Source organism: Typopeltis vanoorti, chromosome 2 (assembly GCF_054136105.1).
Source record: "Typopeltis vanoorti isolate ZY-2024b chromosome 2, IOZ_Tvanoo_1.0, whole genome shotgun sequence".
Classification (NCBI taxonomy): domain Eukaryota; kingdom Metazoa; phylum Arthropoda; class Arachnida; order Uropygi; family Thelyphonidae; genus Typopeltis; species Typopeltis vanoorti.
Window position 1 is genome coordinate 44,721,587 of NC_143550.1, and position 14,802 is coordinate 44,736,388.

Consider the following 14,802-nt stretch of genomic DNA (forward strand, 5'->3'; position numbering starts at 1 on the left):
AAAAGAGCTCTATGCAGCTCTTTTTCTTTTTGATATTTCTTCGGAAATATTGTTGTCCATATTTACTGTTTGACCCAAGGTATATGTAGGATTCTACACTTTCCATGGTGAAATTATTTAGTTGGATGGTGTACGTTTGGCAGTATTTGTTTCTGATCCATTTAGTTTTGTTAGGGTGAATTTTTAGTCCTAATTATTACAGTCATCATGCACTTGATGAAGCATTGTTTCAAATTGCGGAGGGTCTTGAGCTAGGAGTATTATATCGTCTGCAAACATTAATATTTGGGGCAACTCTCCATCGATTTGTATGCCACCTTTTAAGTCACTTTTACTTAAAGTGCTTTCCAGAGTACATGTAAAAAGGTTGGTGATATGACCTTTCCTTGTCGCACACCTCGTTTTATGATGATAATTATAGGGTCGTCGAATAAGGTTATTTGTGTAGAGCTACCAGTGTTAATTTCTCTAATTGGATTGATGTATACTGGATCGATGCCTTGTTCTTGAAATACCTGTAAAACTGCCTTATGTTCTATGGCATCGTTCACTAAGTTGGGTGACGACTCGTATGTGATCTATTGTAGAATATACTTTGGTGTGATCTTGCATGTTATTTAATATTATTTTCTTGAAGGATGGCTTTCATTCTGTTTGATATAATTTGTGTCATTAACTTATGTATATGTGATAGCAAACATTTTAGAATGGTAATCTTAATGCCTTTTTTGAAGAGAAGAATTGTTTCTGATGTCTTCCATTTTGATTGTATTTTTCCTTCTTTTAGGTACCAAATAAATTTTTCGGCCAGTGCTTTATAAAGTTTTGGTCCTTCTAGTTGAGTATCCTCAAATTTCATCTGATCGATGCCGGGATCTGTATTTGGTTTCGTGTTTTTGAGTGCATATTCTATTTTGTCTTGGAGCACTTCTGCTACATCACCTATATTATCAAGTTTTGGTTCTGGTAAAGGATATTTTGATGCATATAAGGTCATTGTAGAAGTCTTGAACTATCTTTTCCATTTTTGTTCTGTTTGTATGTCTTCTTCCATCTTGATCTAGTAGTGCTGCTGGGATTGGTCTTCTCACAGTAAAATTGTAAAATATGCTTATATTTATTTGCTATATTAGCCGTACATACAAATAAATAAATAAAATAATCAGAATCCGGTTATTTATAGCACTCATGTAATAAGAATTCATGTACGGTATATCAAATCTTTCTACCAGGTACTTTACAATAACGACACACAGCGCCCCAATCTCTTATAGAAGACGAGTGGCAGTGGAAAGAACTATTAACTGAAGTGGGAGTGAGACAATTGCAGCTTGGTAGAAATCCGATTCCCTACCGGCGTAGAGTCTACATGTGGTAGCAGGCAGGGAGAGAATAAACCCTTGGTAGAATAACTTCACACCTCTCACCAATTTCAAATAATCTTGTTGGTTTTTTTACAGCTGATGTAGCCCGCGATCAATTAATAATCTCTTATAGAAACAGTATTTTGAAGGTGGAATTTTGTTTCAAATTTAAAAGAAAATTATTATTTAATATATGAGTACAATGACATTGTGGTGACTCAGTCACGTTATCAAGGAATTAATGCTGACTTACTTGAAGTATCAAGAGCAAAATACCTTATCCCGAAAGAAAATGAGCTCAACTTCCCATGAGACATTAGCTGTGCTCACGAGATCAACTTCGTTCGCTGAGCAGTGTAGTTGGTGGTGATAAATGATAGATGAAGGACTTTGCTACAAGATAGACTTCATTTCCTTTAGTCATAAATCCATTTGTGTGAATGTAGTGACAACAGGAGAATCTCCCCTTTTTTTTATTAATGTCCTCCCCTCTCCCTTGTAAATCATGTGACTTTGGACTGCTGCCATTATCCGCTTACTTCATATGCACTTTTACATATTCGTAGAGCTTCTGTACGCAATTTGGCGACGTTGTCGTCCATTACATTTTCTATAGAAATCTCGTGACAGCCATTAACTAAAGGGGTAAAAAAAGTGCAGACGATGAGAACATACAAATGAAAGAATTGAGAGATGAAGGAAACGGATATTTTTTGAAGTTTATTCAGTGGAGAACTTATAAAATTAAACTAAAAAATCACTAAGGAAATTTTTAGATTAAAGTTTGTCTAAAGGTTATACAAAAATTTAGATTAAATATTCATTAAGGTTAACCGAGTGGTTATCATAGAGGTTGCAGGTTCAAATCCTGCATTTACCATGGATTTATTTGTGTTTGCCCTACTGACTTTGTGTGGAAAGGGCATCTGGGAATCCTTACCATTTCTTCTAGCACGAGGCTTCACTCAGAAAACCGTGTGAGGTACGAGAGTAATCATATGGCATTCAATGACATCCAGTGACGTCATATGTGAATAACTAACTAACTATACAACTCAAATTACCTGTTTTGAAGACAATGTCCAATATATACATTGATGTTTCTGAACCTTCTACATTGCTACGATGCCTTTAGTTTGAAAATCTTGAGTTCAATTCCCGTCTAGGAAGAAACAAATATTCATTTGGACTTTTCAACTGAAGGTGACTCAAACATCGACAGAAAGAATGCACTCCTCTCCACAGCCTTAGTTGATTTAATTTAGCCATTGAAAGTTCGCACCATACCCATTGCACATTGTATCTTGTAAGACTGGCTTTCATTATAAAGTACGCAAGAACACCACCAGATAGTGTAATCGCTGATCGGTGCATTGAGAAATTATTGTGCGATCCTATCGATAGTCGGACAACGTTGTTTTAGAAAAGACCAAAAGAAGAAGACCAAACGACCACCATCAGAATGGCCTAAATGCTGACGGTGTAGACCATGAACATTATAGACTGTTTTCTCTTTGACAGCTAATTTATAAGTGATACTTTATTTTTTTAAATTTTCTTTCAAAGAATTGAATTTAATATTTAGACCAATCTGAGTCCTGTATTACTTACAATAGTTGTAAGATGCTCGACTACATCTTTCACTGCTACTCTACAAGCGAATACGTCATCTTTCATGTGTTTAATCAGTGTTTAACCATGAAGGTTAGCTTTGTTGTACGCAGTTGGCAAAGACGATGCACTTCAAATTGAAAGAGTCTGGGTTCGGTACTTTCTAGGTTGCGAGGAGCCTATTATCAGGCCTTCTTCACTTGAAGGCGAATCAGTAAGCCTCATAAGATAAGGGTGATGTTTTTTCCTCTAAGAGTCTCGAATTATTCTTTCTCCTTTAGGTATGTCAACCAGCTTGGGCAGTGTTCAAAATTTCGAAGTACAGAGTACTCTAGTCCTTACCCAGGAGTTTACCCGCTGCTTCTCTTCCTTAGAAAATCGACGTAATATCTTATATTCTTAGCCACGAATGCTGCTTTACTTATGGATTCAAGTGATTTTATTTATTTCTAGCAGTAAGCATTTTCTATAAAGAGCCCTCCAAACTATTTGAATTTTAAACAATTAATTTGATTATTTGATTCAATCATTTGATTGAAGCGCTGCGTTACTTTGGTCATTATGATACACATTTTGGATTGGTCATATTTATTATTTTATATTCGTTTTCTGATGTTTAAACATCAATTCAGGTGGATGATGTTTCGACCTATTGAGGAAAACTCACCGTAAATGCTTTGGGAAATACAGGATACACTCAAGAAGTATCTCGGGCCAATAAGAAGACCAAGAAATTCATGGATATCAGCTTCAAAATGGTATGTAATCGAAGGAAGTGGATTGGAGAAACAAAAACACAAACACAGAGGAACTGAAGCACGTACGAGATTATATAGAGAAGTTAGAAGAGCTATCAGGCAAGATAAGGAAAAGTTTTATGCTAACAAATGTGAAGAGATGGAGTCGCAGATTAGGAGGCACAATTATAAAAGGAAGTTTCTTTGATTTGTGATCTAAAGCACAAGTTTAAATCCAAGTTGAATGTCATCTAAGAGAGAAATGGAGCAGTACCAACAGAAGAAATAGAAATCAAAAGCAGATGGAGAGAATACTGTGAAGAAATGTACAGCAGAGAGGATAAAGAAAATTTCCAGGAACATCCACTTATGCATGAGGTTGAAAGAGAAGTTAAACAGCTTAACAGCAATTAGGTCCGGAATTAGAATCATGGCCTAGAGAATAAAAGAAGTCGGTTTGGTTTTCATACCACAACATAAAAGGGAGATTGAAGGATTGTAAGAACTATAGAACTATGAGTCTAATCTCTCATGTAATCAAACTTTTATTAAAGATTATTCTAAATGGGATTGTCATCTAAATCTAAATGGAATCTCAGGCATCTCTGCCTCAACTTTGTGTTGAGGCAGAGATGCCTGAGAAACAAACAGATTTTAGTAAAGGTAAGGGTTGTAGAGATCAAATTCGTTTCTTTAGAGAGACTAATAAAACGTATAAAGAATTTAGACTCCCTATGGTAATGTGTTTCATAGAGTACTCTAAAGTTTTTGACTGTGTTCAGCATGTGAAACTGTGGGAAGTAATGAAAAAAAAAATGGGTTTCCTCAACACACTATCAGGTCGATAGCTAAATTGTACAGGGGAGCAAGAAGCTTTGGAAAAGAACAGGTGTTGAATTAACTGATTGGCTTCAGCTTGGAAAGTGAGTTGAGTTAGGCAAGGATGACTACTTTCTCCTCACTTGTTTAGTATCTGTGCTGAGAATATCATGCATGTGGCACTGAATGAGGCTCAAGAGAGGAACTAGGATAGGTGGTAAATTGATCAATAATCTGAGGTAAACTGATGATACAGTACTACTTTGTAATGACAAGGAAGAACTAGGACAATTCTTGACAAAATTACCGAAATCAGTAAGAACAAAGGACTTCAGATCAATCCTAGCAAGGTAAAATTATGATGCTCAAAGGAAATAGAGACAAGGAAGCTCCTGAAAAACAAATGTATTTTAATGGTAAAGAATTGAAGAAGTCAGCAAGTACATGGACTCCATGCCAAAAATTCATAAGAGGTCAGTAGAATATTAGAAATGGCTACAACGACAGTCAGAGATTTGTCTAAAATCTGGAAAGATGGATCTATCTCCACGGGAAAAAAGTTGACGATTTTGGATGCAGCTGTTTTTTTTCAACATTGATTTATATATGTGAGACGGGGAGACTAAAGAGGTCTGATAGGTAAAAGATAGCTGTTTTTAAGCTGTAGTGTTACAGAAGCTGTAGAGGATTTCACATTCTGAAAGGGGGACAAAAGGATGGATGCCAGAATGGATCCGTAGAACATTAAGGACACGGACAGAAGAAAGTTGAAATTCTTTGAACACATTGATAAGATGGAAAGAGGACTTCTCAAAACAGTAAGAGATGTTCAAGTTCCTCAAAAAAGAAGTGGTAAACTGTCAATGAAATGGATGGTGTGTCCGGAGTGGCTGATCGTCAGAGGGTTGAAATCTCTAGAAAAGAGTACAGCAGGACCACATGAAGAGGGATAGTGTGGCACATCAACGAGCATCTGAGTGACTACGGCATCAGTGAATGTCGCATAGTCATTCAGGGTCACTCAGCCATCCATCCATTTGTTCAAATTTTAAGAGATGAATGGATGGCTGTTTAAATTGTATATCATTATGTCTGAGTAATTTTTGATTTGGATGATAACACCCTCATTTTCAAATCATAGAAACTTGATCGTAAATCACTGGCATTCGTCAGTGTTCTTTCCTTTCATGTTATATGCAAAAATAATGAAGAATATCAGTGAAAACAGGTATACTGTTTGACACACGCACCTATTGCGATGTTTCACGAACTCTAGTTCTAACACCTAATGAAACAACTGATTTGTTTGCTCGCATTTGTAATGAAATATTTTATTTTGTTTTTTTCAGTTCCGGATACTACACAAATGATTAGACACTAGACCTTCCTAATTTAAATCCTGGGACTTCCACAATCATTCTATTGCTATTTTTTATTGTACTGTGTTGTTGCTTTTATTTCTTTCATTCGTTCTTTCATACTTTGTTTAAATCGACAGACTCTGGCTGTTCTACACTAATATTTTAACAATATTTCCTTCGTTTTTTCGTTCTCTTTTTTCATTCCCATTTTTGTTCAGCTTATATTTCTTTTTTGTTACTTAATTCTGTTTCATTTCGGTTTATATTTCTTCGTTCTTTATGGTTTATGTCGTGGACATCCAACGTTTTCTTGTTTTTTTTCCCTTTGCCATCCAATATTTTTAATTGTAACAATTTTCTCTATCAGGATTTTCCACTGACCTTCTTGTCTGGTGTTCACTCCTGGAACTTAATTTTTGTTTTCCAATTTTTCATCCATCTTACTTCTAATATCAGCTAGCCACAGGAAATTCATTTCTCTTCAATTTCTTAAGTGTTCATGTTTTTGAACAGCACTTGGTAGAGAACAGAACGACAGAATTTCCAAGATAAATTATTGGATTTTACTTGGTCTTTATATCCATTTTACACAAAGATATAATAGAGTTCTTATGATTACCAATAAATACGTACGGAGAATGATTTATTATCACTCAATAAACTGATACTAAATTTGTAATAAATAATAATATTCCATTATCGTAAGGAATTCCCATTCAATATTGATTTTTTTTTTCTATGATAAATCCATACATATGAGGTTGTGCATTCTATAACAAACTGGCTATGAATGAACACAATATTTAAAGGAGAAAGAAGACTGAAGCTAAAATTGCGTTTAAAGAGCTCTGTTCTTCAGGAGATACATACAAGGGAAGCGATTCTCAAAAGAGTAGTAGAAAGAAGGATGGAATGAATAGAATGTTCTGCTGTAAGTGTAAATTGTAAAGAATTGGCAATAAATAGTGCAAGTGTTTTTAAACAGTTAGTGGGAAATTATCGATGACATTTCTGATGTAAAGTTATGAAGTAACCATTATTTGTCGAAAATTCAAAAACGGAACATCTAAATTAAAGAGTGAATTGGGTAGAGTTCCTTCCTTAATCAATCCAGTTACGAAATCCTGGAACATACACCAAACGTGAAAACAGAAAAGTTCATTAATGTGGGTTTTTTTTGAAGCTTTTTTTTAAGTATCGTATTACTTATGAATCACCCTAAATGTTGTACCAGTTTGAACATACGCTGTGAAATTTCCTACTTGGCAAAATCTTTCGCTTGGTCCAAAGATGGGAATATTGTCTTTATATAATTTCATAGGTGATGATTACATTAGAAACAAGATTTCCACTAATGAAAGGTTGTAAGCCTATAGTACAGTAGTTCCGCGAGTGGTCTAAGGATTTTGTTTTCATTTTTATGAATTTTTATATATTTTCGTATTTTTATTCATTTTTACGTATTACGGAAATTGTTATAGGAACCAATCAGGGAATTTTCATGAAGCCACTTCAGCCCTCCCATAATTGAAACTTTACTCAAAATCCAAAGATGTTTGAACCAATCTTAGGAGATTTTTAGTATATAAAAAGACAACGGAAGGCGTAGATAACAGAAGTCGGAAACCTCCCCAAAAATGAAGAAGACATAGGTTTTGGAAAGCTTTAGTAATCCTCACTTAATAAGTTTCTGTTGGAGGTCCAGATAATTTTGTTTTCAACTGCTACTTCAATAAAAAATTAAACGATCATTAGAAGAGAAAACATAACACCGCTAAAGGAAGGATACACGTTTACAGATGATTTAAAGTAAGTTTGAGAACAGCAGTTTTGAAAATATTACACCAATTAAAATTATCGGCATTGTCTTCAAAGTAAAGCCCAGGTCATCCTTATATGTTCAGTTTGATTTTATGAGTTTTTTTGTTTACTAGTAAATCTTCCACTGCAAATAATACGAAATCAAAAAAGTTGCAATTTAAGTTCCATTCACTGATATACACTCATTACCACATTATGCAGTGTAAGTTGTTATAAATATTGCTTTGCTTGGCAACAATGAGCAAAACGAAAAGGGAATCCCAAATCGCATGCTAACAATGAAACGAGCAAAACAGGATATTGTTGATATTATTAAACATAAAAGACAGGTTTCGTTATGACGTCATAATAAGATATTTCTTGCCAGGTCTATAAATACCCACGTTCTACTTGCGAAGTTGTCCATTCCAGTGGACCCCTGGTGTTGTTAGAAAAAAGGTTTGGCCAAATAATTTTAGTGAATCCGATTTTTTTAACAATATCATGGGTATAGATGTAATGATTTCTCAATCACAGTTTGCAGCAGGAGACTATGATGGAAATCACAGCGGGTGAGAATTCGGGTGGGTTTTGGTTGAATTTTTAAATAAATTCATATGGGTTTAAATAAAACTATTCGTTTTGTTAATATCATTTAGTTTATTTTTTTTAAGAACTTCAGATTTGAAAACATTAATATAACGATATCAAATTAGTGTGAAAATTCTTCGTTAATCTCGTATATGTTGTCTAGAAATTCTAGTTATTCCGCTATTTTACTTGTATTTCTATGCAACTTCCATTGTAAACTTGCAAATTTCAAGTAACATTGTCGCTTTTATTTTTTCTTTGTTTTCTAAGTATTCGCACAGTTGAAATCAATAACACTTGTATTATGCAATGTCGTGGTATGAATAAGGGCATGCGTTTTTTATTTTATTATTATTTTATATAATTAAATTTAGAATTTGCCTTTACAAGGTGCTAAATGAACTAGTAAAGAAGTTTGGGGTTCTGAGCAAAAACATAGGGGGAAATTACCACGTTAATTTTGTGCATCTACACAGGACATGCAAAAGTAGTTCGTATTGATACGAACTCGACAATCACTATATCAAAATAAGAAAGCAATTAAAAATTATAAACTAATGAAAATTAATTAACATTACTAATTTAGCCATCATACGACACTTTCCCAAACGTAAAGAGAATGAAGTAGAAGACCTCAAATTATAAAGAATTTGAGGTCTTCTATTCCATGGTCTGCGAAAGGTAACTTTCAGAGATTATGGAGTTAGTAACATCACCTTGCTCCAGAGGAAAAAGAATTTTTATTTTTATTTTTACTCAATTAGAAAACTCTGACTATACGAATTTCCAGGTAATTATGACATACTTAATTTTGCAGTATATAAAAAACATTTTTTCTGCAAAAAAAAAAAAAAATCGGAACAGATTTGTATGTTTCGAATTATTGCTTATATTTGTTGTTTTTAATCACTAGACCAGAAGGCAAATTTAGAATATCTATAAAATTGGTTTATTTGAATATCTAATTTGCAATGTTTCATGTTTGTACACAGAATACTAATTCAAAATATTGCACAAGCGATCATGCATTCAACCTCTCCAGCAGTTAATCTTAGCGTAGAAGTAAAATATAGACTTGCGCCTACAGAGATATCGCTTACCTCATACGGGATTAAGCAAAAATTATAACGGAATATAACAGATTAATTAGAAGCACATCCTTGTCAATTAGCAGGAGTACATATCCTTCCATGCCATTAGTTATCATTCTTGATAAGTGCTATCTCTTGATTCCGATTTTGACTCAATTTGTTTCTTATGTCTGGGTTTTTTACCTTTGCTAAATCAAACTTTTTTTGTTTGTTTCTTAAGTATAGCTTTCAGTCTAAGTTTTAACTCCATTACCAGTAGATTATGATCAGAAGCAATATTCGCAGTAGGATAGGATTTTGTACTCTTTATGGAACTTCGAAATCGTGGATTAATTAGCAAGTAATCAGTGTGGTTTTTCTGACTATATTTGCACTATTATCCTGTGGTTATCGCCAAGTATATAGCCGTCTTGTGGTAGCTTAGACCACATGTGATTATTAGCTCATCTTCTTGGCAGAATTGATTAATAAGGTCTCCTCTTTCATTTCATGTTCCCAGTCCATATTCGCCAAGTATATAGCCGTCTTGTGGTAGCTTAGACCACATGTGATTATTAGCTCATCTTCTTGGCAGAATTGATTAATAAGGTCTCCTCTTTCATTTCATGTTCCCAGTCCATATTCGCCAACTATATCTCCACTTCTACCTTTGATGTTAATATCATGCTTTTTTGTGCTTTTTATTAGTGATGAGTTCATAAGAATTCAGCAATTTCAACAATTACGGGAGTGTGTAACAAGAATAAACGCAAAAATATAATATCGGTGATATTGTTATTACGCGGGGGGGGAGAGATGCACTTCACACCTAGCACATCCTCATACGCCCCTGATAAATACTGAATGCTAATGATTAATTTGATAGACTATATTATAAAAATTAGAAATATTTTTATGTTAGCGGAACAGAAAAATCATTTTCTGTTAAAATGGTACCGAATTACAGCAATCATATTCGAAGGAACAGCCCAGCTTACAACAGAATGTGAAATGTATACTACGAGAATTGCTTTAATACTTGAAGAGTAAAAAATAGATATACATGATCTCTATCGCCTTGGAAATATTTAGAGTTTTATGACAAATTTTAAGGTATAGGTGCAGGAACTATTTGTCAGCACGCAAAAAGAATACACAACAGAAGCTCTCTGTAAAAACAGGGGAGCTAAAGTTGACTGTAAAAAGAGTAGCATCACCTGTGAATGTTAATATTGATACCAGTAGCTCATACGGAATTGTTTGCCACTCAAAAAAGGGGTTTTTAGAAAGAGGTGGCAAACGACTCCGTATTCGCTAGCAACTTAACGACCTAAACATGTTTGTGGGGTCATAACGATCTTTAACATAATTGTATTCATTTGTTTGTTTATCATGATGTAGGAACATGGCCAGCCCTAGGAATTTTGTCACCCCGTGCAATACCATATTTTTCTGCCCCTTCCCCCTAAAAAAAACTCTTTTAATGACGTCTTAAAAGCCATGATGTTTAGCTGGGCTTCAACATGTCTGATCATAAATTCCAAATAGATGGATTCCATCCATCCATCAGTGGCTCTAACAGTGCACTGAAGGCACTTAAGCGCCCATGGCCTTTCAAGTATCCTTGGATTTCTTAACCTTAATACGAGGATAAAACGGTTACCCTCCTCCAAGTATTTTTGTCTGTAAATTGGGTGTGTTCTACTGGCTGGTTTTCCTATTTTCAAGGACGAAAAACCCGAGTCTCCAGGAGAAAAAACCCTCTACCCCGTATGAGACTGGCTAACTCACCTTTCGTCGAAAGAGATTAGATAAAGGTTCCTCATGACATGGGCGGGAATCGAACCTAGGTCTTTCTGGACTAAAGGGCTTCCTCTATACCGACTGAGCCACGGAAACTCAAATAGTAGCATTAGCTAATGAAAATTCATAACGTAATGAAAATTATCATAAACTATATTTGGTACAGAAAGAGAGAGAAAATGAACCCTTTAATGGTGGAATTTTGTTCTGAAAATGTTCATCTGCATGGGTAATTAAAATCAATCGAAGACCAGTATACTCGTCAAATGCAGAGGAAATGCACCTGCTGTAAATTTTTATTAAATTATAACAAAGTGGCAATTATTAAAAGTTAGTTTATTTGAAAAATAAACAATTTTATTGCTCCAAAATTCATTATATCACAAATATTATCAACACAACCTAAAAAGTATTGTTTTTATAATGTATTACAATTAACGTACATGTAAGTAATGCTCATCACGTCATGTAGAATGAAGAACTGCTAAATCACAAACACGTAACTATGGTAAATACATTTTTTTTTTTACATTTTAGAACACATGTCATGTCTTAACATAAATTAATTTACATTTTCACTGTTAAAATGTAAACCTACTGCTTAAAATGAAACTTTTTTTTGCTTTCATATTCGCAAAATGACAAATATGGCTGACCGATTTCACGTTCAATTGAAATCATAGTAAGTCCTTCCAATTGTGTTTCGGCAATCGTAGAAGTAAATAAGTTTTAATAAGCTTTAGTTTTGAAAGACTACGCTTACCGCTTGCAAATATGCAAAGTTATTTTCAACTATACAACGTAGCACTTCACTTGAGGCGTATTTTCTAGTACTAAGTGGGAAACTAGCTCAGTGTCATCGATGTCTCTATTTTCGTGATGGGTTAGAATACTTTCTAGATTTTTACATTTGTTTAAAAGCTCATTTGTTGCCTCAGATTTCAATTTAGGGATATTATATTAAAACGAAAAATGTGAACTGTGGTATTCCAATTGCCCAAATCTTTCGTGGATAGAACTTTGCTACATCAATAATAAGAAAGAAAAACTCAATTCTAAATTTAGTTTTGGGATCAGAAATAGGCTCGTCTTTTGCTTCATAATCAGGTTGTTTTTTCTGCCGACGCACTCTAATACTTACAAATCACATGCTAACAATGAAATGAGCAAAACAGGACATTATTAAACATAAAAGACAGGATTTCATTATGACGTCATAATAAGATATTTCTTGCCAGGTCTATAAATACCCACGTTCTACTTGCGAAGTTGTCCATTCCAGTGGACCCCTGGTGTTGTTAGAAAAAAGGTTTGGCCAAATAATTTTAGTGAATCCGATTTTTTTAACAATATCATGGGTATAGATGTAATGATTTCTCAATCACAGTTCGCAGCAGGAAACTATGATGGAAATCACAGCGGGTGAGAATTCGGGTGGGTTTTGGATGAATTTTTAAATAAATTCATATGGGTTTAAATAAAACTATTCGTTTTGTTAATATCGTTTAGTTTCATTTATTTTTAAGAAGTTCAGATTTGAAAACATTAATATAACGATATCAAATGAGTGTGATAATTCTTCGTTAATCTTGTATATGTTGTCTAGAAATTCTAGTTATTCCGCTATTTTACTTGTATTTCTATGCAACTCCCATTGTAAACTGCAAATTTCAAGTTGCATCTTCGCTTGTATTTTTCTTTGTTTTTAAGTGGGTATTCGCACAGTTGAAATCAATAACATGTGTTGTGGTATGAATGAGGGCATGATTTTTTATTATTTTATATGATTAATTTAAAATTTGCCTTTACAAGGTGCTAAATGAACTAGTAAAGAAGTTTGGGGTTCTGATCAAAATCACAGGTGGAAATTATCACGTTAATTTTTCCAAGAATCATATCTTTTGGTGGAAGACATAAGAATGAGAACAAGTGTTGCAAGAAGATATCTAAATGCACCAGAAGTGTTCTCTTTGGATGTGAGAGGCGAGGAGAGACACAGGGAACGGTGAGATCCTCAACATATACGAATTATTTTAATTTGTACAACGTCTAAGAGATTTTATCAATCGCTTAGAAGTAAGAGTTATTTTAAAATGGGGAAAAAATCTCTAGAAGTGCATGTATACAGGACATGCAAAAGTAGTTCGTATTGCTGCGAACTCGACAATCACTATATGTCAAAATAAGAAAGCAAATAAAAATTATAAACTAATGAAAATTAACATTACTAATTTAGCCATCATGCGACACTTGCCCAAACATAAAGAGAATCAAGTAGAAGACCTCAAATTATAACGAATTTGAGGTCTTCTATTCCATAATCTGCGAAAGGCAACTTTCAGAGATTATGGAGTTAGTAACATTACCTTGCTCCAGGGGAAAAAACAAGAATTATTATTGTTTTATTTTTACTCAAATAGAAAACTCTGACTGAAAGAATTTCCAGATAATTATTTGATACTTAATTGAGAATTGCTGCGGTCGTAAAGTTTCAACGTTGCAGTCTATTCTACAAAGGAAAAGTGAAATAAAATCCAACTCGTGAATATTATGATATGCATGAAGGTTTGATATTTCACGCTTTATTTTAATTTTTCATATGTAATAGTATAATAATAAATGAAGAATTTTAATTTTTAACGCCACTTGTTAAGTTAGTATGTAAGAATAATACGAAGAAATTATGTAAAGTGTCTATAAAGAACTTAACAGATTAATTGGAGACATATGAATTAACAAAAAAATAATCGGAACAGATTTGTATGTTTCGAATTATTGCTTATGTTTGTTGGTTTTTTTAATCGCTAGAGCAGAAGGCAAATTTAGACCTAGCTATAAAATTGGTTTATTTAAATATCTCATTTGCAATGATGCATGTTAGTACACAGAGTAATAATTCAAAGTATTGCAGAAGCAATCATGCATTCGACTTCTCCAGCGGTTAATCTTAGCGTTGAAATAAAATATAGACTTGCGTCTACAGAGATATCTCTTACCTCATACGGGATTAAACAAAAATTATAACGGAATATATCAATCCCATTATATTCAGTGAATATAACGGGACTATTAAAGAGTACATATTCTTCCATGTCATTATCTACCTCACTGGGAGAACAGTATAACTCAGATGACAACAAAGATGTCCTTTGGTTATAAAGATCTGAGTTAGAAATTCGTCAAAGATGCAAAGAATGATCATAAAAGAATACTTCCTACAATATCTGAGTTAGCTCTTCCAAATGCATGTGAAAGGATCCTGAAAATTAGAATTGCATGGGAATGAACATATGACCCTCGCAATAATAAGATGTGGGATCGCATTTTGCTGGAAGGACGGCAGAAATCTCTAGACATGATTTCCACGAGCATACGATACCAATCAATGGGAATTTTGGACCGTTCTTCCTGTGTTCGTGTAATGAGATCCTGGACTATTATGAGACCCTTGACCTCACCCGGAGCTCTACTTCATCCCCCATTGAATCCTATGTAAAATAGGGTTGAGATCGGAGATCGGTGGAGGATTGTCATGATTCTGACCTATGAGAGGTTGTAATCCAGACAAAAATGACTTTTTCTCATTTTTGTGAATTTTTATATTTTTCTCATTTTTAGTGACTTTTACGTATTATTGAAATCCTCT

General features: G+C 34.0%; 1 protein-coding gene across 1 annotated transcript; it reads right to left on the minus strand.

The window, feature by feature from the left end:
- Nucleotides 1-613: 613 nt before the first annotated feature.
- Nucleotides 614-997, minus strand: LOC150108977 (uncharacterized). Its single transcript, XM_090401380.1, has one exon. The coding sequence runs from the start codon at nucleotides 995-997 to the stop codon at nucleotides 614-616; it is 384 nt and encodes a 127-aa protein (XP_090257506.1).
- Nucleotides 998-14,802: the final 13,805 nt, after the last annotated feature.

What these genes read in the sequence shown, in the direction of transcription:
- LOC150108977 (XM_090401380.1), bottom strand. Translation starts at nt 997, where the DNA reads ATGACCTTATATGCATCAAAATATCCTTTACCAGAACCAAAACTTGAT.